The sequence below is a fragment of the Mercenaria mercenaria genome, chromosome 13 (assembly GCF_021730395.1).
Source record: "Mercenaria mercenaria strain notata chromosome 13, MADL_Memer_1, whole genome shotgun sequence".
NCBI lineage: Eukaryota > Metazoa > Mollusca > Bivalvia > Venerida > Veneridae > Mercenaria > Mercenaria mercenaria.
This window is the reverse complement of record NC_069373.1, coordinates 35,744,470-35,770,663: the sequence shown is the minus strand read 5'-3', so window position 1 is coordinate 35,770,663 and position 26,194 is coordinate 35,744,470. Positions and strand designations below refer to the sequence as shown.

Below are 26,194 nucleotides of genomic sequence, written 5' to 3'. Positions count from 1 at the left end.
CTTGATGATATCTAGGTCAAGTTTGAAACTGGGTCACGTGCGGTCAAAAACTAGGTCAGTAGGTCTAAAAATAGAAAAACCTTGTGACCTCTCTAGAAGCCATATTTTTGAATGGATCTTCATGAAAATTGGTCAGAATGTTCACCTTGATGATATCTAGATCAAGTTTGAAACTTGGTCATGTGCAGTCAATAACTAGGTCGGTAGGTCAAATAATAAAAAAACCTTGTGACCTCTCTAGAGGACATATTTTTCATGGGATCTGTATGAAAGTTGGTCTGAATGTTTATCTTGATGTTATCTAGGTCAAGTTTGAAACTGGGTCAACTCCGGTCAAAAACTAGGTCAGTAGGTCTAAAAATAGAAAAACCTTGTGACCTCTATAGAGGCCATACTTTTGAATGGATCTTCATGAAAATTGGTCAGAATGTTCACCTTGATGATATCTAGGTCAGATTCGAAACTGGGTCACATGCCATCAATAACTAGGTCAGTAGGTCAAATAATAAAAAACCTTGAGACCTCTCTAGAGGCCATATTTTTCAATGGATCTTCATGAAAATTGGTCAGAATTTTTATCTTAATGATATCTAGGTCAGGTTCAAAACTAGGTCACATGAGCTCAAAAACTAGGTCACTATGTCAAATAATAGAAAAAACAACGTCATACTCAGTTCAAAACTGGGTCATGTGGGAACAGGTGAGCGATTCAGGACCATCATGGTCCTCTTGTTTTCAGACAAGACAGCACATGCAGAGCATAATAAAGCCTGGAATGACAATGATTGAAATTTGTGAAACACTAGAAGGTATTGCGAGGAAACTGATTGGTGAAAAGGGTTTGGAGGCTGGACTGGCTTTTCCTACAGGCTGTTCATTGAATCATTGTGCTGCTCATTACACACCAAATGCTGGGGACCCCACAGTTCTACAATACGATGATGTGTGTAAGATAGACTTTGGAACGCACATAAATGGTATGGCATGTTAAAGTTGTAACTTTTTCTGGATTATGCAGTGTATAGAAATAAAGGTGAAAGACACTGCCCAACAAGCTATTAGAGGACTTCTGTTCAAGTAGTCCAAGGTCATGTCTATGGTTGTGAATGTGATATCACAGGAAGGCAACAAGGGCATGTCTGAAGTAGCATATGTAATATAACGGGTGGGTGGGGGGGCACAAGGTCATTTCTGAGGTCATGAATGTGATATCACAGGGAGGCAACAAGGCCATGTCTGAGGTTACAGGGGAGGCAACAAGGTCATTTCTGAGGTCATGAATGTCGCTGACTTCAAATCACTTGCCCCTCATCGATGTGGGTTCGAGCCTCACTCGGGGCGTTGAATTCTTCATGTGAGGAAGCCATCCAGCTGGTTTACGGAAGGTCGGTGGTTCTACCCAGGTGCCCGCTCGTGATGAAATAATGCACGGAGGGGCACCTGGGGTCTTCCTCCACCATCAAAGCTGGAAAGTCGCCATATGACCTATAATTGTGTCGGTGCGACGATAAACCCAACAAAATAAATAAATAAATCTGATGTCTGAATGTGTTATCACAGGGAGGCAACAAGGTCATTTCTAATGTCAGAATGTGATATCACAGGGAGGTAACAAGGTCAAGTGTGAGGTAGCAAATGTAATTTCACAGGGAGGCAACAAGGATATTTTTGAGGTCATGAATGTGATATCACAGGGAGGCAACAAGGTAATTTCTGAGGTAGCAAATGTGATAACACAGAGAGGCAACAAGGATATTTCTGAGGTAGCAAATGTGATATCGCAGGGGGCAACAAGGCCATTTCTGAGGTCATGAATGTGTTATCACAGGGAGGCAACAAGGTCAAGTCTGAGGTAGCAAATGTGATATCAAAGAGAGGCAACAAGGATATTTCTGCGGTCATGAATGTGATATCACAGGGAGGCAACAAGGTCATTTCTAATGTCAGAATGTGATATCACAGGGAGGTAACAAGGTCAAGTGTGAGGTAGCAAATGTAATTTCACAGGGAGGCAACAAGGATATTTTTGAGATCATGAATGTGATATCACAGGGAGGCAACAAGGTTATTTCTGAGGTAGCAAATGTGATAACACAGAGAGGCAACAAGGATATTTCTGAGGTAGCAAATGTGATATCGCAGGGGGCAACAAGGCCATTTTTGAGGTCATGAATGTGTTATCACAGGGAGGCAACAAGGTCAAGTCTGAGGGAGCAAATGTGATATCAAAGAGAGGAAACAAGGATATTTCTGCCGTCATGAATGTGATATCACAGGTAGGCAACAAGGTTATTTCTGAGGTAGCAAATGTGATAACACAGAGAGGCAACAAGGATATTTCTGAGGTAGCAAATGTGATATCGCAGGTGGCAACAAGGCCATTTCTGAGGTCATGAATGTGTTATCACAGGGAGGCAACAAGGTCAAGTCTGAGGTAGCAAATGTGATATCAAAGAGAGGCAACAAGGATATTTCTGAGGTCATGAATGTGATATCACAGGGAGGCAACAAGGCCATTTCTGAGGTAGCAAATATGATATTGCAGGGGGCAACAAGGCCATTTCTGAGGTCATGAATGTGTTATCACAGGGAGGTAACAAGGTCAAGTGTGAGGTAGCAAATGTAATATCATAGGGAGGCAAAAAGGATATTTCTGAGGTCATGAATGTGATTTCACAGGGAGGCAACAAGGTCATGTCTGAGGTCATGAATGTGAGTCACAGGGAGGCAACAAGGTCATGTCTGAGGTCATGAATGTAATATCACAGGGAGGCAACAAGGATATTTCTGAGGTCATGAATGTGATTTCACAGGGAGGCAACAAGGTCATGTCTGAGGTAGCAAATGTGATAACACAGAGAGGCAACAAGGATATTTCTGAGGTAGCAAATGTGATATCGCAGGGGGCAACAAGGCCATTTCTGAGGTCATGAATGTGTTATCACAGGGAGGCAACAAGGTCAAGTCTGAGGTAGCAAATGTGATATCAAAGAGAGGCAACAAGGATATTTCTGAGGTCATGAATGTGATATCACAGGGAGGCAACAAGGTCATTTCTGGTGTCAGACTGTGTTTTCACAGGGAGGTAACAAGGCATATCTGAGGTAATGAATGTGATATCACAGGGAGGTAACAAGATCATTTCTGAGGTCATGAATGTGATATCACAGGGAGGCAACAAGTTCATTTCTGAGGTCATGAATGTGATATCACAGGGAGGCAACAAGATCATTTCTGAGGTCATGAATGTGATATCACAGGGAGGCAACAAGATCATTTCTGAGGTCATGAATGTGATATCACAGAGAGGCAACAAGATCATTTCTGAGGTCATGAATGTGCTATCACAGGAAGGCAACAAGGTCAATTCTGGTGTCAGACTGTATTTTCACAGGGAGGTAACAAGGCATATCTGAAGTAATGAATGTGATATCACAGGGAGGCAACAAGATCATTTCTGAGGTCATGAGTTTGATATCACAGGGAGGCAACAAGATCATTTCTGAGGTCATGAATGTGATATTGCAGGGGGCAATAAGGTCATTTCTGAGGTCATGAATGTGATATCACAGGGAGGCAACAAGATCATTTCTGAGGTCATGAATGTGATATCACAGGGAGGCAACAAGGTCATTTCTGAAGTCATGAATGTGATATCACAGGGAGGCAACAAGGTCATTTCTGGTGTCAGACTGTGTTTTCACAGGGAGGTAAGAAGGCATAACTGAGGTAATGAAAAGTGAGATTTGAGGGAGGCAACAAGGTCATGTCTGAGGTCACAAATTAGATACCACAGGGTGGCAACAAAGTTGTGTCTCAGGTCACAGGTGTGATATCACAGGAAGGCAACAAGGGCATGTCTGAGATCACGAATGTGGCTTCACAGGCAGGCAACAACGGCATATCTGAGGTCATGAAAGTAGTATCAGAGGGAGGCAACAAGGTCATGTCTTGGGTTACAAGTTAAATACGAAAGAGAGGCAACAGGGTGGTTTCTGAGGTCACAAATGTGACATCACAGGGAGGCAATGTTTATGACACAAACTAGATATCACATGGAGGGAAGAAAGTGGTGTCTGAGGTCACAAATATGATATAACAGGGAGGCAACCAGGGCTCTAGATAACTGTTTTGGCCTATGAGTATTTACTCATCATAATTTGATGTCATAGGGAGGCTAAACGGTCATGTCTGAGGTCACGAATGTGATATCAAGGAGAGGCAACAAGAGCATATGAGGTCACAGACGTAACACTGGGGGGCAACAAGTTCATGTCTAAGGTCGCAAATGTGGCACTGGAAGGCGAGAAGGTAATATCTGCGGTCACACGTGACATTGCAAGGCAGCAAGGTCATATCTTAGGTCACAAATTTTATATTACAGGGAGGCTAAGTAGTCTTAGGTCATGTATGATGTCATGAATGTGATATCAGCATTCAGAGATAGGAAAATGTTCCCTGCTACAACTTCATCGTTGATTTCCAAACAGTTAAGACCTTATGAGGATGTTGACAGCTACTATGTTTTACATTTTACATTCAGCTGAAATGATGTCAGAGAACAGGACTATAAACCTGCATGAAGTCTGCTAAAGCCAAGCATTGAAAAAAAATCATTGACTCCCCCACTCCAGTATTAATCATTGACTCCCTCACTCCAGTATTTTTTTTTAAATCTTTGCACAGAGTGGCTGCCTGGTGTTTTAAATGGATTGTCTCAAAATTTTGTTTGGCGGTCTTTATTCTTGATGCGTGACAACATAGTATGAAATTCGCAAATGGATCTACAAATTGTTCCATTTCTTTGCTAGGCAACAGAAGTTAGCAGTATATTGTCATGATACCCTCCAAGCTATGTTCCTGTCAATCCTGATCTGATGTTTGATTTATGTTTCAGGTCATATCATTGATTGTGCATTCACAATGACCTTTAACCCGAAGTATGACAAACTACTGGAGGCTGTGAAGGCTGCCACAAATACAGGAATTAGGGTAAGATCTATTATAAACGTTTATTCTATATCTATTTTATATCCAATCGTAAACATTTATTTGCAAGATGTGACCATACAATATATTACCAAAAAAAAAACCCAAAAAACTTTAAGTATTTCGACAGTTCAACAGTCCATGTTAAACATACGATAAAGCCAGAAATGCTTGAAAATGTTCCGAATGTAAATCGGGTGAAGTAGGCACTGAGTTTGATTTTGCGTCTTGAAATCAGGATTATTTGTCGTTTGTAAAGTGCAAGTCATGGCAATGGCAATGTCCGATTTGGATATAAACACAATTATAAATGACCAAAAGCCAAAAAATACGATTAAAAACACGGTACAAAAATAAAATAGATATAGAATAAAAAGGTTATTTAACATTGTACTGGACAATACAAGAAATATTTGAACTCATACCCAGCTGGGAAAACATATTGGACTCGCCTAGCTGCTCGTCCAATATGGTTTTCTCAGCTGGGTACTCATCCAAATATATATCTGTATTGTACAGAACAGTGTTAAATAACTTAACAATATACACACAAGAATAAGGGTAAAATCTGTTAGGGACATTGATACACACAGGATTTATGGTGATACCTATTATAGACACTTATTCACACAGAGATTGGGGTAAGACCTATTAAAGAAGTTCATACACAAAGGAATTAAGGTGAGATGTATTTCAGACATTCATACATGAAGGAATTAGGATAAGAGACATTCATACATGAAGGAATTAGGATAAGAGACATTCATACATGAAGGAATTAGGATAAGAGACATTCATACATGAAGGAATTAGGATAAGAGACATTCATACATGAAGGAACTAGGATAAGAGACCTTCATACATGAAGGAATTAGGGTAAGAGACATTTAGACATGAAGGAATTAGGGTAAGAGACATTTAGACATGAAGGAATTAGGATAAGAGACATTCATACATGAAGGAATTAGGATAAGAGACATTCATACATGAAGGAATTAGGATAAGAGACATTCATACATGAAGGAATTAGGATAAGAGACATTCATACATGAAGGAATTAGGATAAGAGACATTCATACATGAAGGAACTAGGATAAGAGACCTTCATACATGAAGGAATTAGGGTAAGAGACATTTAGACATGAAGGAATTAGGGTAAGAGACATTCATACATGAAGGAATTAGGATAAGAGACATTCATACATGAAGGAATTAGGATAAGAGACCTTCATACATGAAGGAATTAGGGTAAGAGACATTTAGACATGAAGGAATTAGGGTAAGAGACGTTCATACATGAAGGAATTAGGGTAAGATCTTTGGCAGCAAACTTCTTTATCAGCTGACAACTCTTGTACATTCATACATACACGAATTAGGGTAAGATCTATTTTAGATGTTCATGCTTAATATTGACTTGCATATACACAGGAATTAAGGTAAGATCTATAATAGAAGTTCATACACACAAGAACTAGAGTAAAATCTATAATAGGCTTTCTTACACACAGGTATTGGGGTTTGACATATTATAGACATTCATAAACATACGAAATCAGGTAAGACCTTTTATAGAAGTTCATTCACACTGGAATTAATGTAAGAAATATTATAGACATGAATTCATGAGGGAATTAGGGTAAGAGACATTCATACATGAAGGAATTAGGATAGGATCTTTGGCAGCAAGCTTCTTTATCAGCTCACAACTCTTGTTACGATATTGAAGTTGGCGCAATGTGTCAAATTGATCAGAAAATTTATTGTAAACTTAAAGAAGATTATTTTACACAAAAGTACTATTTTACTATCAAAGTCTACACCTGTAGAAACAATCCCCATAACTCTGATTTGAATTTTGACAGAGTTATGCCCCTTTTTAACTTTGAATTTTTTGGTTAATCTTTTATATAACGTCTAATATCTCTGTTACTTTTTAAGCTATTGACTTGAAACTTAAAAGTAGTTATTTACTTTCAAAGGCCACACCAAAAGAAACAATCTCCATAACTGATTTTAATTTGACAGAGTTATGCCCCTTTTTCTGGTAAAGCTCTAATTCAGAATTAAGCACTGAGAAAAGTCGAGCGCATTGTCTTACAGACAGCTCTTGTTATAATTGTACTTTTGGAACCTGAAATCCTTACATAACAATATCAGATTCAGCGCGTGGACATAACCTATGATGTGTTTCAAATTTAACCTGGAAACTCCTTGATAGTATTAGTGTTTATTGGAATTCATCATTGCTGATGGGCATCTATTCATCATACACCTGCATATTTCAAGCGTAATTTATGAAGCGCTGCGGCCAGAAAACAGGTTTCTCCAGTCTGTCAATTTGCAGATAGAAAACAGGTTAGAAATTGTCAGACTGGATTCCCAGACTGTTTTAAATGTACTGCTATATTTTCGTTCATTATATAGGAGGCAGGGATAGATGCGAGACTGGGTGAAGTTGGTTCAGCGATACAGGAAGTCATGGAGTCATATGAAGTAGAACTAGATGGAAAAACATACCAAGTGAAGTCGATACGCAACCTTAATGGTCATTCCATTGGTCCGTATCGAATACATGCAGGAAAAACTGTACCTATTGTTAAAGGGGGAGAACAAACAAAAATGGAGGTTTGTACACTGAAGTTTCATGTTGTCACCTTGACTTACGTGACTCATAAGCAGGACTTGTGCCTGGTGTATGTACTGGCAAGAACCTTTAGAACTTATAGTTTCCACAATGAACACATTTCCCTCTTAAGTCAGTATTCTCTGCTGTAGTAATATAGCTCCCATTTTCGTGCTCCCTCCCCCCCCCCCCCCCCCCCCCCCCCCCCCCCCCCCCCCCCCCCCCCCCCCCCCCCCCCCCCACCAACCTCACAACAAGATTATCATTAGCACGGGAATATGTGCTCTTTCTGTTTTAATTGGGATCTCACACAGATTATGCCCTCCCCACCCCAAACCTCACAAGATTCTTATTATAAAAAGACATCGAGGTGTAATGTAGCCACACAATCAAAGCAGGTTAAGTTTACTGAGATTTGTTACAAGGCTGGTTGTCTTATGTCCAGGATTTGCTGAAAAAAAGTACATCTTGTTCCTCAAACAGGCCGCTAACAAGTAAACAGGACTTAAACCTGCCTGAGATCCTTCTGACCCTCGGCCCATGTCAGATAGTAATCCGAAGTTGTCTGTATGCCTATATATACCTCGTGAACAACCAGTATAACTAAGAATATAAACTGTTTGTGTTATATAGGAAAAGGAATTGTTTGCTATAGAAACTTTTGGTAGTACATGACAAGTTGTTGTTGATGGTACATTGTTAAGGTTGTATATTGTAGGAAATGGAATTCTATGCTATAGAAACTTTCGGTAGTACTGGACGAGGTGTTGTTCATGATGATATGGAAACTTCTCACTACATGAAGAATTTTGAAGTTGGACATGTACCTTTAAGGTGCGGAATATTTTATCATCTTTATATTTTACTACGTATATAATATATATAGATCTATTCCATCCACAGCCCATAATGTACAGTATTCCCTCCCTAAACGACACTTCTCTTGAACTTTTCCCTCCTTTGAGCGATAAACTCAATTCCTTCTAAGCAAAATCAACATACTTTTCCCTCCCCAGAACGGTAATTCCCTACAACAACAAAAATTGACGTACCGAAGCAACATGTTACCTCCCTTAAGCAACATCTGCAATGTCCGTTAGATAACAGAATAAACGGACTGTGCCGGACAGGACAGGAATATCCGATACATGATGTATGCATGCACTGTTGAATATCAATGGTACCCAGACATAGGATGTAATGGATTATTTGTCATAACACGGGGACCAGCGCTGTTTAAAGGACAGACAACAAACAAAAGACAGACGTAGTTTTTTGCGAGTATGGATGGCTATTGTTTACTGTTACAATTAATGTTGTCAGTTGTTGTTCACACATTCATCGGCAGTATTACGAGAAATCCGATTGCTCAGTTATTATAAAGCCGTTTTTCTGCGGTTTTTGGTCAAATTATAAATGTGCAGTCGAGCGACAATATGCCTAATGAACACGTTGTTAATGTTTTTATTTACTTTTCAATCTGTTAATCTCTAGATTTGACTGTAAAATCATGGTTTACGTGTCTGTCAGCCCCATATTCATATAATTCTATAACAGTTTACTCTTCAAAACTATTGCAATTCATCTGTGTCTGATATTACTTGCACTATGCATATGAAGAAGAAAAAAAAAACATTTTAAATTGATACTGACTGATAAATATTATATGTAAACGAATATTTATGTCTTCCCCCCCCCCCCCCACCCCCCCCCCCTGGGGGAGACATTGTTTTTGCCCTGTCCGTCTCTCCGCGCCCACAGAATGCTGGTTGTGTGGCTATAGAACAATGGATAACTGTAAGTTCTTTTGTTTCATTCCGTTATGTGGCTATAAATTTCTCTTATGTGGCTAAAAGAACAACAGAGAGAACAATGGGGTAGCCACACAAACCAAGTTTGGTCGTCCGTACGTCACACTTCATTTCCGATCAATAACTGGAGAACCATTTCACTTAGAACCTTCAAACTTCATAGGGTGGCAGGGCTTATGGAGGAGACGACCCTTATTGATTTTGGGGTCACTCCATGAAGGTCAAGGTCACAGAGGCCTGAACATGGAAAACCATTTCTGATCAATCACTGTAGAACCACTTTACCCAGAATGTTGAAAATTCATAGGATGATTGGTCATGCAGAGTAGATGACCCCTATTGATTTTGGGGTCACTCTGTTAAAGGTCAAGGTCACAGGGGCCTGAACATGGAAAACCATTTCTGATCAATAACTTGAGAACCACTTTACCCAGAATATTGAAACTTCATAGGATGATTGGTCATGCAGAGTAGATGACCCCTATTGATTTTGGGGTCACTCCGTTAAAGGTCAAGGTCACAGGGGCCTGATCAAGGAAAACCATTTCCTATCAATAACTTGAGAACCACTTGATTCAGAATGTTGAAACTTCATAGGATGATTGGATATGCATAGTAGATGAGTGGCATCCAACCATCAGTATCTCTTCGACTTTCGCTCCTGTCCCCTATTGACTTCTTGCCTATACGACTATGCGTTTGGGGAGACATGCGCTTTTCTTCAAAAGCATCTTCTAGTTTTTATACGCCCGTGACATATTATGGGAATGCCCCTGGCGGGCGGGCGGATGGCATCAACAGACTTTGTCCGGAGCATATCTTCTTCATGCATGGAGGGATTTTGATGAAACTTGGCACAATTCTTCATCATGAGACAGAGTGTTGTGTGCAAGAACCAGGTCCATAGGTCTAAGGTCAAGGTCACACTTAGAGGTCAAAGGTCAAATTCAAGAATGACTTTGTCCGGAGCATATCTTCTTCATGCATAGAGGGATTTTGATGTAACTTGGCACAATTGTTCACCACCATGAGACGGAGTGTCATGCACAAGAACCAGGTCCCTAGGTCTAAGGTCAAGGTCACACTTAGAGGCCAAAGGCCAGATACAAGAATGACTTTGTCTGGAGCGTTTCTTCTTCATGCATGGAGGGATTTTGATGTAACTTGGCACAATTGTACACCATCATGAGATGGAGTGTCATGCACAGGTCCCTTCTTTAGAATTACTTCCCTTTGTTGTTACTATAGATAGCTTATATTGTAACTTTTTCATTACTAGTCGTAGGGTAAAATCGAGACCACTTTTCTGTAGTACAACATGCATGTTACATCCAATTTTGAGGTGTATTTTGACCTATCTCTACCTGGTAAGGATTTTTAGATTAACAGGGTTCGTACAGGCCTTGAAAAGTCCTTCAATTCGATGGTAGTCCTTGAAAATGACAAAAACCCTACAAAACCTGGAAAAGTACTTGAATTTTGAGAAAAACTGCTTGAATTTGACCTTTCACTCCTTGAAAACATTCTGTCCGTAACTTTGCTTTGCAAAAAGAATAAGGCTTAAAATAAATCGGACAAAATGAAAATAAATTCTTGAAATTGCCGGATCGGGTCACTTATTGATTTCCCCGTATGCTTTGGTAGTGGTCTACGGCTGCATTTTATCGATATTTACACAGAAGGCTATTTCTACTATATCACCGTTTGTATATTTCCGTTTCCGTTAAAAAAAAACACGGTAAAAAACAACTTCCTATTTTTTGCTGTTTGCGAGTGTTTCCAGTAAATTTAAAATGAGTAAGAAAATAAATGTGTTTACTCAAGTAAGTGGGAGACAAAGGACGAATATAAACAGTGGCTGAAGCCCTATAAAGCAGACCGAACAAAGGGTATTTGTACTTCGTTACAAAATTTTTGACTTATCATCTGTGGGAGTGCGCTAAAAAGTCACAAGAAAAGCATTAAACAGCAAAATATGAATCACATCAGCCCTACATCCAATTACCATTTTCAAAGGTGTGCAAGTGAGGTTTTTTTATTTTGCATTACATGAGAAACAAAAAAACTCATAAAAATTGTTAAATTTAGGTCACGGTTTTTTGAAAGAAAATACCTTGAAAAATTGTAAATATCTTTAAAAAGCCCCTTGAAAAGTACTTAAATTTTGTCTCTGATTCTGAAATGAACCATGAAATTTAATTTCCCCTAAAGTTTTTACTAAAAATTTTTTTTATAATTGCCCGTGGGGAAAAACCCAAAGACCACTTTTCTGGGGTTCAACATAATGTTTTTTAAAATTTTTTGGGTGTATTTTAAGGGTATCTTTCCTGGAAAGGATTTTTTTTGTGACTCAAAAAAAAAAGAATTACAAAAAAATACTACACAACCCATTTTTAAAAACCCATTTGCAAATCAGGTCAGGGTAAAAAATTTTTCTATGACGGGCGTAATTGTACATGCGGGCACTCTTGTTTTTTGGGCTATAATATCTTTCTTTTTTTCAAACTCTTTTTTTGCCATGGGTTGGGTCCTCATAAAACACCCCTCTCTAAACAAACAAATGCTTGTCTCCGTAAAATGTTGCTAAAGAGAGGAACACGTACAGAGTTTTTCCGACATTTAATTTAAGTTATGTAGTACTATGCATTTTGCAAGTGGCAAAATTTGCCACCAAAAAATTGAACACTAAAAGTACACAAAACAGCTATTATTTAGAGATGCTTTTTTTCAATATTAGTACCTACCTACCCTTTAACTCTTTAAGGGAAGATTGCAGATCTCCCCACTACAGGTTTTGAGTTTGACTCAGAAAAGGGGCAGTTCTTAAGGGGAAATTTTGGGGAAAAAGAATTGTGTCGAAACCTTTGCCTCCACCGATTCATGTGAAAAGTTAAAGCTTTTAGCATTTACTTGTGGAGAAGGACTATACTGGTGAAAACCAAAACACTGTTAATTTAAGGAATTAAAAAAATGACATACAGTTCGATTAGCCATATTTTTGTCGAGATCAGAATGAAAGAAAAAGCCGTGATTTTCTATACATAAAACCTGTTTTTAAGCACCGTCAAGGAACTTAAATTTGGCTCCCAAAAGGTTAACAAAAGTCTTTTTTGAAGCTGACTGGCTGTTTAAGGAAAGGGCTGCTTTTAAGGTGACTGCTCAGGCGGTTTAAATTTTAATGAACAAGCTTTTTCGTATATGGCTAGTACTGGCTAGAAAAAAAGAGAATGTAAATTTTTTTTGCAGTAAGTTACCAATGCTAGTATTGATTTTCAGGTTACAGAGAGCTAAAACCCTGCTGAACACAATCAATCAGAATTTCGGGACGTTAGCATTCTGTCGTCGCTGGTTGGATCGTTTAGGAGAGTCGAAATACCTCAGGGGTTTAAAAAAACCTATGGGTTGGCATACTGGACCCTACCACCTCTTTGTGATATCAAGGCTTTTATACAGCCATTTTTAGCATCCCTTACTTTTTGGGCCAACGCAAAAAATTACCACCGAGGCATGATTTTTGAACCCCCATACCCCTTACCAAGAGTCTCCACAGTGTAGGATTTTTTCAGGGATCAAAAAAATTTTGGTGTTTACCTGAAAAAAAATCTTTTTAAGCTTTTAAAGTACAAACGCTTATTAAAAAAAAAAATTTTTCGTTTTAAGACTGTTTTAAGAAAAGCACTGATGTAAAATTTTCTTTTTCTATGTATAACATTGATTTTTTGATTTTTTTATTTTTAAAAAAAAACAAAACTTTTAGGCTTATAAAAACCTTTGAACACCACACCCACACACACATACATTGCACAGGCTAGTCAAATGCTAGAAATTAGATATTAAAAGAAATGTATCCCTTGTCCACGCAACAATGTTTTTTACAAAATCACTACCAGAATTTAAAAACCAAACTTGGTCTGTACATCCTGCAAAATCCTTTTTTGTTCAAAAAGGTCTACTTCAGCTTTCAGGAGGCAGGCGGTGCTTATAAAAATGGCTCTCTTGTAGTTCAGGTGATTATTTGATCTTGTATTAAGGGTTTTTTTGATCTGAAAATAAATAATAATGAAAAATTTTTTCCCACTTTTGTATATTCGTTTTGAGTTTTTGTTAAAAAATCAAAAAAAAACATTGCCGGGAAAAGTGCTAAAAATCTTTTTTCGGTCCTTTTTGCTGAAATTTAAAAACATAAAAATAACATGTTAAAATATCAATCAAGGAGCACTTTAAATTTCATGACGGACTTTTTGGTCTTGTGACTCAACTGTGATCTCCGGGCACTTAAACCTCCCATACCACTAAAAAAATAAAATATTTTTTTTCGATATTTTCCTTTAACCCTTAGCCTGCAAAATTTTCAAAAATGGACGGGTCCGTCATATGTTTTTTGGAAATACCATTTTTTTTTTAAAAGGGGTGTTCACTAAAAAATTTATGACTAATGCGAAAGTGTAACCATGATCACCTACCTCCATGCACTGGTCAAAAAGCAAAACACTTGCCACCGCGGGCAAAAGGTTAAACCTTATGCAGCATGCTTTTTTTTTGTTTTTTCTACTACTTATATAGCTGTTTATTTCAAAGATTGTTAAAAACTCGGGTATTTATAAACACCATTAAAAAGGTTATTTTTTTTATTAACCCCCTTAATATAAAAGTATCAAAAAGCAGTCCAGGGTATTCTTGTGATTTTGAAAAAAATTTTTGTAGTCAACATGTTTTTTGATAGACTTTGATGTTTCAACAACTTAACAAAAAATTTTAAAAACTTGTGTAGCATCTGATTTAACCCTTACCCTGCTGGGGGGCAAGTGTTTCTCCCTTTGCGCCCAGCAGCCAAGATCACCTGCACATCGGTGCAGTCTGATCATGTCGCACTTTTTCGCCATTCATCATTATCTTTTTTTGTAAGCACCCTTTTAAACATTAAATGTACTGCCAAATGAAAGATGGACAAGTTCATTATAGAAAATTTAGCAGGGTAAGGCTAATTTATTTTTCAGCAGTTGTTGCTCAATAAAGATAAACGAAGGGAGTAATAAGTTTACAAACTTGTATTAGCAGTGAAATATGGGTGAAGATGCTATTGTTAATGTAAATCTTTAATAAACATAATACAAAAGCTCTTATGTATAATCAAATAATTCCCTTTAGATAAGTTGTTTTCACTTTGGAAACCCAATAAAAAAATTAAAAAAACACAACAGATGTACTGGTCGGAACCCCCAAACCTCATGTATCTGCAAACCTGGCACTTAAAGCCCCGCGTCTATTCGCAACGAACTAGGCAAGAAAAGCCGGACAACCCTGAAACTGTTTTTCGATCTCCTGTGGGGGGGCTTGTCCCCCTTTTCCCCCTCTGGTCAAATTCTTCGTTCTGTACAGAAGAGAATATGCCCCTTGTGGCTGCATTAACAGTAAAGCCCCTTTTTAACTAAAATTGATCATAAAAAAGGGCGCTATATAAACTGGTAAAATTTAAAAAAAAAAACCATAAAAAACTAATCTCTAAAAGCCCTTGCTGAAAAAAAAATTAAAATTTTTTCAGCTTTTAAAATTTTTTGGAAGGATCCATTACTTGACCAAAGTCTTTTTATACTCACCTTTAAGAATCGTTTCTTTTACACCTGGCATTTTGTTGTTTTTCAAGAATACACAAATTAAAAAATGGGAAAGGTAAACTTTGTCTTAAAATGTGAATTTGAAACAAATATCCTAATATAAATGAAAAAAAAAATTTCTTGTTTACACTTTTTGGAAATCTTTTTAAACAAAAATAAGTTTCCTGCCATCGTGAGAGTGCCGCTTGCGAAAACCAAAATTTTGGGGGTTTTGTGCCCGGGCAAGGATCCCAACTTTCATATCTGTACAGTTTTTTTATAAAATTTCAGCACTTGCATGCAATTGAAAGCCAAGATGGGGATCCAGAGTGGATTTTCCCTTTCACGAAGCCCTAATTTTGGGTTTTTACACATCACATTAAACTACAACGTTTTGCTGTGGTTTGTATGTCTCAAAATTTGGGGAAGTTTGTAAGAAGTATGCTTTCGGGGGGGCAAAACATTTTGACATTTTGTCTATCGGCATTAATCCCCTTAGCAATGAATTTTTTTTAACCATAAATATCGGAACACAACTTCCAGCGGAAATGACATTTAGTAGCTTTAGCCTTTGATTTTTTAAATGAACTATGCTAGTTCTTAAAGTTAATGATATCTTAATTGATGGGGACTTTCTAATTCCAAGTACTTTTAAGGTACATATTTTTTAAAATTTAATTAGGTTTAATCTACTTTTGGGAAAAGCCTTTTTGACCATTCAAACTTGAAGGAAGGCCATTTCCAGTTTTTGCATGTTTAACAAACTTAATTAAATTTTAATTTCTAATTTTTTTATCACTTATGTAATACAAATACATCTCCCTTGTCCGGGTCCAAATCCATCTTTTTTAAGTCTAAATTTAAACTTAGTCTTTAAATTCAAAATTTTCCTTTTTCTCTTGTTATTTTAAATAACAATTGTAATAAAATTTTTTGCAAAATCATCTTTACTGATTAAGAAAACGAATGACCCGCAATATTTCTTTTGGTTAAATGTGCTTTTAATTTTAGCATACTACGAAATTTGACTGACTTTGCGACCATGCAATCAAGATCGCCTGACATCCATGCAGCGATCATGATCACACTTTTGCTGTTCAGTCATAAATTTTTCAGAAATATTCCTAGAATTTAAAATGGTAAGTCCATGTTAAAATAGATAGTCCATTTAAAAAAACTTAGCGGGTTAAAAGGTTAAAAAAAAATTTGGCAATTTAAATTTTTTGCTTTTCTTAAGACTTTTAAGAATAGGGGCCATGATACCTAAATAAGGTTTAGTTAGTCCATTCCTGTAGACGGGGTTTGGGCTGAGTGGAAAAATCCTACTCAAACATGTTGGGGGTTCAAGCTTTCATTTGCGGCATTGATTTCATCTTTTGATGAAGTCATCCACTGGCAAACTGAAGGAAATGGTTCTACCCAGATGCCTACTTGGATAAAAAAAGGATAGATGGGAGCATCTAGTTTTTCCTCCAACATAAAAAAGCAAAAGGTCGCCTTTTGACCAATAATTAGCCCCTGTGTGTCATTAAACCCAACAAAAAAAAAAAAAACAAAATACCTTCATGGAGTATGGACTTGAGAAAAAACAATAAAAAATTAGTCATCAGGGATTGTATAGAAAAATGTCCCCTTAAAAACGGTTTTTTAGTTTTACCGAGACGTGGATTACTAGATAGTTAAAATGTGCCACTTCAAAAAATGAGTGCTTCCAACGGGTATGATTAAATGCCAGATAGTATTATATATGATAGTTGAAAAAGAGTGCTGAAATAAAAGTATTACACATAGATTAATCTGTTTGTTTTATATTAGGAATAAGATGCATTTTAAGCTTGATTTTTTTGAAAAATAAAAACTTTTCTATTCATCCATTAAAATTTTCTTCGGGATAGAAATCTCAAAACCAGCTGTTTTTGATTAAATTTTATGCCCCCCCAAAGGAAGAAATTAGCGCCGCTTCATCCATACTCCACCATCCGCATTTCTTGTCTGAGTATTTTCGCAACCACTTTTGGAATTTATGGAAATTTCTGGGAATTTTCATACAAGAATGGCATTTTGTCTTCGTGTTCATTTTGGTGATTTTTCAAAAAGTTTTTGCCTTTTGATTTTTCAACGTAAAATTAAAATTTCTGGAGTATTCCCAGAAACCCTGATGGAATTTAGCGAACTTCTAGAAATTCCAAAAAGAGGAATCCCAAAATTTTTTCCGTTCCAGTTTGATGTTTTTTTCAGAGTTATTAAACTTGAAAAATTCAACGTAAATACTATAGTAAATTTTGTGCGGAGTATTTTTTGGGCAACCACTGGTTGGAAATTTTATAAATTTTCATAGGAAGTTTCACTCCAAGAGGAATGGCATATTTTTTCGTGGTCAAGCATTTGATTTTTCAGGGTTTATTGCCCTTTTTTTTATTAAACAATTAGTGTTTCCGGGCAAGCCCGGTTAAAATTTCCCATACTTCATGGGAAGCTTTACTATCAAGGGGAATGCGCTATTATTAGCTCCCCTGTCACAAAGTGACAAGGTGAGCTTTTGTGATCCCGGCGTCCCCCTGCGGCGCCCTCCGTCGAAAAACTTTTTGTTTGTGACCCTCTTAGGTCCATTTTTTGGGGATCTTTAGAAAGTTAGCAGAATGTTCATCTTGATATATCTAGGTCAATTCAAAACTAAGTAACGTGCCTAAAAAACTGGGGTCGAGGTCTAAAAATAAAAAAAAACCCTTTGACCTCTCTGGGGCCTTTTTTTCAAAGATCTTCATGAAAATTGGTCAAATGTTCCCCTTTTGATGATACAGATAAAGTTTGAAACTGGGTCACGTGCCATCAAAAACTAGGCAGTAGGTCTAAAAATAAAAAAACCTTGTGACCTCTCTGACCATAATTTCAAAAGATCTTCATGAAAATTGGCAGAACTTTCACCTTGATTATCTGGGTCAATTTCAAAACTGGGCCCACGTGCCTTAAAAAACTAGGCAGTGGGTCAAAAATAGAAAAACCTGTGCCTCTCTAGGGGCCTTTTTTTCAGGGAAAACTTTTGAAAATGTTAAAATTTTTCTTGATGAAATCTGGGTCAAGTTCAAAAATGTCACGGCCGTCAAAAAGAGGTCAGTGGGGTAAAAAATAAAAAAACCTTGGACCTCTCAAAGGCCCGTATTTTTCATGGATCTTTTATGAAATTTGGGCAGAATTTTTCATCTTGATGATATCTAGGTCAAGTTCGAAAACGGGGTCGGGTGGGGTCAAAAACAAGTCATAGGTCAAAAAATAGAAAAAACCTTGACCCCTAAGGCCATATTTGTGAAGGATCCCCCAAAAAATTGTCAGAATGTTCACTTGATGATTCTAGACAAGTTCGAAAGTGGGCCGGCCATAAAAAATAGGTCAGGTAGTCAATAAAAAAAAAATGTTGGACCTCTCAAAGGGGGCCATTTTTTTCAAGGGACTGTACAAAGTTGGGTCTAATGTTTACCTTGATGATTATAGTAAATTTTTGAAAGGGGTCACGGAAATCAAAAACTAGGCCAATGGGTATAAAAATAAAAAAACCTTGTGACCCCAAAGGGCCAAAAATTTTCAAAGATCTTCATAAAATTGGTCAAACGTTCACCTTGATATATCTAGATCAAGTTCAACGGGGTCACGTGCCACAAAAACTAGTCAGTAGGTCAAAAAAATAGAAAAACCTTGTGCCTCTCTAGAGGCCTATTTTCAAAATCTAATGAAATTGGTCAACTTTTCCCTTGATTTTTCGGGTCAATTCGAACGGGTCTGTGCCTTCAAAAACTAGGTCAGAGGTCAAATAATAAAAAACCTTGTCCCCAAAAAGGCCCAATTTTTCATGGGATCTGTATGAAAGTTGGTCTGCATCTTGATACAGGTAAAGTTCAACTGGGTACGTGCGGTCAAAACTAGGCCCAGGGTTAAAAAAAGAAAAACCTTGTGACCTCTCTTGGGGCCATTTTTTTCATAGACATGAAAATTGGTCAAATGTTCACCTTCATGAATCGGGTCAATTCAAAAGTGGGTCCTGCCTTAAAAAACTAGGTCATAGGTCAAATAAAAAAAACCTTTGACCTCCTAGGCCATATTTTTCAGGATCTGAAAGAAAGTTCTGAATTTTCATTTGATGATATCTAGGTCTTTTAAAAATGGGCACTTCCGTCAAAACGGGGGTCAGTGGGTGAAAAAATAAAAAACCTTTAAACCCTCTAAAGGGGCCTTTTTTTTCTGGATCGTATAAAGTTGTCAGAATTTTCATCTTGTTGATTCTGGGCAATTTGAAACGGGGTTTGTGCGGTCAAAACTAGGTCATAGGTCTAAAATAAAAAAACCTTGTGCCCTCTCAGAGCCAATTTGTAAAATGGTCCCCCAAAAAAATTGGGCGAATTTTTATTTTGAGAATCTAGATCAATTTCGAAGGGGGGGGCACGTCCCATAAAAAAAGGTCAAAAATAAAAAAAAATTTTTACCCTCTAGAGGCCAATTTTAAAGGGGATCTGATAAAATTTGGTCTGAATGTTTATCTTGATGATAATGGGTAAAGTTTGAAACGGGGTCAACTCGATAAAAAACAGGTAAAGGGGTTTTAAAAATAGAAAACCTTGTGACCTCTCAAAGGGGGCCAAACCCCTTTTAAGGGATCTTCATGAAAAGGGTCAAAATTTTTCATTGATGAACTATCAGTTTTAAAACTGGTCACTTCCAAAAAACGGGTCAGAGGCAAAAAAATAGAAAAACTTGTGACCCTAAAAGGGCCATATTTTTAAAAGGGATCTGTATAAAGTTGGTCTGAATTCTATGATAATCGGGTAAATTTTTGAAACGGGGTCAACTGCGTAAAAACTGGCAGGGTCAAAATTAGAAAAATCTTTTGACCTCTCAGACCCAAAATTTTTCATGGACTTCATGAAAATTAGTGAAAATTTCCCTTGATGATATCTAGTAAATTAAACAGGCACGTACCTCAAAAACTGGGCCAAATAGTCAAATAAAAAAAAACCTTGTACTCTCTAGAGCCCATATTTTCAATGGATTTTCATGAAATTGGGATCTAATGTCCCCTTGATTATTCTGGGGTTCAGTTTCGAAACTGGGTCACATGGGGTCAAAAACTAGGCCAGTAGGAAAAAAAAAAAAAACCTGTGACCTCTCAAGGGGCCATATTTTTCAGGTCTTCAATAAAATTGTGAGAATGTTCCCCCTTTTAAAGATATCTGGAAAAATTAAAAACGGGTAAACGTACCTTCGAAAACTAGCCAAATGGTCAATAATAAAAAAACCCTTGTGACCTCTCTAAGACCATATTTTTAAATGGTTTTCATAAAAATTGGTCAAAATTTTTTATTTTTGATCAAGTTCAAAACGGGGTCAAGACTCAAAACTGGTCACAATGTCAAATAAAGAAAAAATGACGTCAAACTAAAAACCCTGGGTCTGTGGGAACGGTGAGCGATTCAGGACCATCATGGCCCTGTTTTTTTTTTGGGGTTGGATTATTTTTCACTGATTTTTTTCCTTTTGTTTATTCACATTAGTAAACAAGCCCATCGAGTCAGGTATTTCTCAAAACCTGCCGGGAATTCAGCCAAAAAATTTAAAGATCTTCACTCGAGCATTGCGCAAAATTTTTTTTCATTTTCTGTTGGAATGATTTTTTAGTGACTATTGCCCCTTTTATCATTCAACATTAATTTAAATTGTCCCAGTCAGAATTTCCCCTTTTTTCCTCCTCAAAGGGGGAACATATTAAGCGGCGCTTTTTTTCCGTCGGGCCCGCAAATTTTTGTCTGGGGTATTTCTCAGCCCACTGGGTTTAATTTTGTGAAAATTCTTAGAACTTTACTATAAGAGAAAGCACTATTATCTTCGTGTTCCCGGTTGGAATTTTTTACATTTTTTGCCCCTTTGATATTCAAAAGTAGTATACAAACAATTATTTTCTGGGGTATTTCTCAGCAAACCCCTGGGTTGGGAATAAGGAAACTTCATAGGAACTTTTACAGTCAAAGGGGCGCATATTTTTTTTCTTTTATGTTTTGGCGGGTTTTTTTTTACCGAGATATTGCCCTTTGATTTTCAAAAATTTAACTATGTACATTCTTGTCGGAGTTTTTCTCAGCAACCACAGTTTAATTTAGCGAAAATTCATGGGAATTCACTACAAGAGAGATGCCAATATAATCCTTGTGTTTTTGGTTTGGGTATTTTTTCACAGAGTTATTGCCCCTTTTATTGTTCCATAGTATATTATAGTACAATTCTTGTCCAGAGTATTAATCTCGGCAACCACTGGTTTTAACTTCATAGGAGGTTTTACTATCAAAAGAAAATGCGCATATTATCTTCATGTTTCCCCCGGTTGGGATTATTTTTCACAGGTTATTGCCCTTTGATTATCAACATAATATACTAAGTAAAAACTTGTCCAGAGTATTTTTTAGGGAACACTGATGGGAATTTTAGCCATACCTAGGAACTTTCCCATCAAGAGGAATGCGCATATTATTTTCGGGGTTTTTGGGCAAATTATTTTTAGCTTGACTATAAAAGTATGAGAGCTTCCTACTCGACATTGGCGTCTGCTTCCTTTTTGTGCCGACCTTGGTTTAAAATTTTGATGCACTTTCTCTTTATCCTTTAATCTTGATTGATTTGTTTTCAAACTAAAATATTATCCCTTACCCAAAATCAAAAAGCCAAGGCCCTAACTTTTGCACCAAAATTTCCTGAATTATCCCCCCCTTTCCCTAGAATTTTAGGTTTTTAAAAATTTTGGCCCTTTCACTTTTTCTTGGTTATTACTATATGGATTTGTTTCAAACTTAAAATGGTTGTTCTACAACACCCACATCATATGACTCAAGGTCCATAACTCTTGCACCAATTTTTTCATGAATTGTCCCCCCTTTTTACTTATAATTTCAGGTTAAAGTTTTGGTACACTTTCACTCTGATGCTTTTTACCTATCCTTTTTTGTTTTCTAAATTTAAATTTTTTTCAAACTTAAAAAAGGTTGTTCCACAAATCACCCCAATCATAGACACAAGGGCCATAATGCGGGGTTATGCCATCTTTTTTTCTAGAAAGGTTTTAAAGTTGTGATCACTTTTGCTCTACCCAGTTATTACGCCCCCCCCTTTTAAAAAGAGGGGTATTTGTTTTACGATGCGGTAGTTAATTTTGATCTGAACGGCAGAACTACCTTAAGTTTCAAGTCAATAGCTTTGATAGTAACAGAGATATTTGACTTTATCAAAAACTTTAACCTATGGCGACGCCGACGCGAGTGCAATAGCTTTACTTTTTTTCAAAAAATCTTTTTACAGCATTTACTGATGTTTTGCTTTTTTATTAACAATTTTGTCTGGGCAAATTTTTGGACAACCTTTGGTGAATTTTTCGGGATTTTTTTTTTGTTTTTTTTTTTTTTGGTTTTTGGAACATGTTTTTTATCGGATGAAAACTTATCAAACACTTTAAAAAATGTTTAAACTGTTTAAGTAAGATAAAATCTTTTTGGGGAAAAAAATTTTAAAATATGGTCATATTTGTCAAGCCTGCTTAAGTTGGGGCAACTAGGTGTCAAAAAGGTTGTTAAAAGGGGATGTGGTTCTATGTTTTACTCGTGCAACTTTGTGTCAAAATGGTTTTTGGGGATGTGAGTTCTATGTTTTAAATTGTGTAACTTTGGGGTCAAAAATGGTTGTTTTTGGGAGCAGTTCTATGTTTTAAATCCTGCAACTTAGGGGTCAAAAAGTTTTTTGTGATGCGAATTTTATTTTTCCGGCAACTAGGTGTCAAAAGGTTTTTTTGGGGAGCAGTTTTATGTTTTAAACCCTGCAAATTAGGGTCAAAAAAGGGTTTTTGGGATGCGGTTCTTGTTTTTCTTGTGTAACTTTGGTCAAAAAGTTTTTTGGTGATGCAGTTCTTGTTTACCCATGAAACCTTTTTTCCAACAAACTCATAATAATGAGGGGGAGGACAAAAACCAAATTAAAAATTCGAGGAAATAAATGAAAAAAAAAACAAACTTTTTCTTGCTTATTTTTTTTAAAAATCCCTTTTTTTTATTTGGAAGCACTAATCTTGAAAGATTTTAAAAATTAGGGGCCCCGAAAGAAATGCAGTGAAAAAAACCATCTCAAACTTGCTTACTTTTTTGAATTAAAATTCTTTTTAATTAACTCAAACACTTTTTATGGAGCATAAAACCCAAACTCATATACAAACTAATAAAAATTGGCTTCTTTTTTAATATCTCCCTTATTTGGGGTACTTGTTTCACTTTTGCCAGAGTTAACTCCAAAAATAGGGCAATTTCATTAACATTTTTCCCCACAGACCATTGAGAGGGAACATAGTTAAATGAACAACAACTTAGCTTTCAATTTTCAAATTTTATCCCCCTTTCACATAATACTTACTTTCTCAAAAAAACACATCAAAACCAGGGGAAATTAAATTTCTTTTTTTAATCTCCGGTTTCGGTCAATTAAAACCTCATCAGGATAATGTACCGGGAATAAAAAAACAAAATTAAAGTACTAAACAAGAGGGCAGAACCCTGACACTCACCTGAGTAAAAGAGCCACTTTTCAAAAGACAAAAGATTTAAAAATAAAGAAATGGTCAGAGGTCACTTCATGTCACGAAAATCATTTTAAATCTGTGTCTTAAATCACATGTCATCCAGATTTCAAAGGGTTTTTCAAAAAAAAAAGAAAGTAGTCAGTAGTCAAGGCCACAGTCGGGGACCCTAACACTTGGGGTAATCAGGGAAAAATAATTAAAACCCAAAAAAAGATCTATAATTTTTAAACTTTTTCCTATAAACCATATATAAGGGCCCCCGGGGTCTTTTTACCTCAGAGTATATTAGAATAATCTTGTAAAGATCCATAGGGAAGCACTCCAAAATCAAAAGGGCCAGGCCTTAAAATTTAGGCAAGAAGTTTTTTAAATTTTTTTCCTATAAAGTTTTATTTAAAATGGGGCCCCCAGGGCAGGGGCCCCTTTTTTCACATGGGGATAATTTGAACAAATTGGTAGAGGGAAAACTAGTCAGGCAACAACCAAAATTTAAAAGCCTATGCCTTGCAGTGTCAACAGAAGATTTTTTTTTCCTAAAAATCTATGTAAAAATGAGACCCCCCTGGGGAAACCTCTTTTTACCCCAGGGGAAAATTTGAATAATTTTTATAGAGGGGCCACAAAGCAATCTACATACCAAATATCAAAGGGCCCAGGTCTTGGGTTTTTGACAAGAAGATTTTTAAAGTTTTTTTTTCCCATATTCATCAAAAATTGGGGCCCCCGGGGGGGGCCCCCCTTTCCCCCAGGGGCATAATTTGAAAAATTTCATAAGGACCATTAGGATGTCACTGCCAAATTCAAGGGTCTAGGGCCCTTTCGGTTTTTGGACAAGAACATTTTTTTAAAATTTTTTTTCATTGCCATGGCAACCAAGGGTTTTTGCATGGTTTCCCTTCTTTAACAGTTTTTGAAAGGGGGGCTACCCGGATCTTTTCCCGTAAGTTTGGTGAATTCTGCCCAGTGGTTTTTAGAAAAAAATTTTTTTTTTAAAAATTTTTGAAGGGCATTGACGGTCACAAAACCCCAGAGCCTTTGCCAGGGGAGCTAAAAAATGATATTAAAAGTCCGTAAGTTACTAATTAGTAACAAGTTTACAAAATAATCAAATTTTGAATTACATAACTTTTTTGTAAAAAAATACTTTAAGTGTTGAGGGGGTTTTATTCTAACTACTATGGAAAACCCCCAAAACACCAACAAGACAAAAAACAATTTTTACATGTAAACAATTTAAAACAGCAATAGAATCTTCAGATTTTTTGAAAAGATTTATTTATACATATAATTCTAATAAAATTTCTGGGCCATTTCATATATAACTTTACTTAAACCTTTTTTTCCAGAAACTTGTAAAAGATAACATTTAAAAAGGAATTATCCATAATTTATTTTTCACAGATATATACAATGCAAAATTTAAAAAAATGCAAGTTTGAATTTTAACTACGTTTAACAAAAAGGGAAACAATTTTCTCAAAAAATTGACTTATACTTTAATAATAAATTCTTTTTTTTTTTTTTTTTGTGCATTTGACAGTAGAACCCTTTTGGAATTCTTAAAAATCCATGAATCAACACAATTCTTGGGTATTTCAAAGGGAAACCAAACGTCTAAAAGTAGAAAAAATAGCATACAAAACCTTATATTACAGTTCTTGCTACAAAATAGTAGTTTCCCTTTCCCCTGAGTATCAGAAAAAAACATTAAGATGTCACGATATCAAAATTTTCAACATCTAAATGGAACAATCAAAAAGACTTGCCAATGTTAAATTGTAATTCACCTTCTATTAAAAATACAGCTCCTGATTTTTATATAAAGTATCGTTAAATCTAGTACTCGAGTCAATTCAATTTTGCTCTTTACCATCGGAAAAAAATAATTGTTTCAACTATAATTTAATGTTCTTTTTGATATTTTGGTGTCCAAGTTTTAATGTTTTTTTCAAACGATGCCACTTAGTTCATTATTTTTGTGAATGACATCAGATCACGCATGCATTGTTTCCACCCTTCATACTATTGCATCATTGTTTAAACACAGTAAGTGGTTTTTTTTTCCTTCTATACAAATCATATAGTGAATGTAAATATTTGATAAATGAGCCGCGCCATGAGAAAACCAACATCGTGCATTTGCGACCCCGCATGGATCCGACCACCTGCGCATCTGCGCAGTCGGGCAGGATCCATTTTGTTTTTGCTTTCAAACCTTTGCAAATTTTGGAAACCGTTTTCAAACAGCATGGATCCTGACAAACGCGTGGGTGCGCAGGCTGGGGCTGGATCCCGCGGTCGCAAACGCACCTTTGGTTTTCTCATGGTGCGGCCATTGAAATGTTTTTGCTGTTTTTACTATTCCCAGACAAAAAGGGAAAAGCAGCAAACAAAAGTTAAATCACAAAAATCGACAAGGGAAAAATTCAAATAGATGAAAAAATTTATGTCAATCTCAGCTTTATCATAACATCTCAGCTGACATTACTTTTGAGGGGTTGCCCGTTTCCAAACCCTTATTTTTAGGGGCGACTAAAAAGTAAGTCTGGGAACTTTGAAAACCCTTTTGCCACTTCAA

The 26,194-nt window shown here is 36.6% G+C and overlaps 1 protein-coding gene across 1 annotated transcript in view; it reads left to right on the top strand.

Annotated features, from left to right (window-relative positions):
• LOC123528849 (methionine aminopeptidase 2-like) overlaps positions 1-12,981 on the top strand; it is a 29,824-nt gene extending 16,843 nt beyond the window's left edge. Inside the window, 7 exon segments of the mRNA XM_045308877.2 lie at positions 740-977; positions 4,898-4,992; positions 7,417-7,617; positions 8,334-8,449; positions 12,703-12,814; positions 12,816-12,844; positions 12,846-12,981. Coding sequence (XP_045164812.2) covers positions 740-977; positions 4,898-4,992; positions 7,417-7,617; positions 8,334-8,449; positions 12,703-12,814; positions 12,816-12,844; positions 12,846-12,981 — 927 coding nt within the window.
• Positions 12,982-26,194: the final 13,213 nt, after the last annotated feature.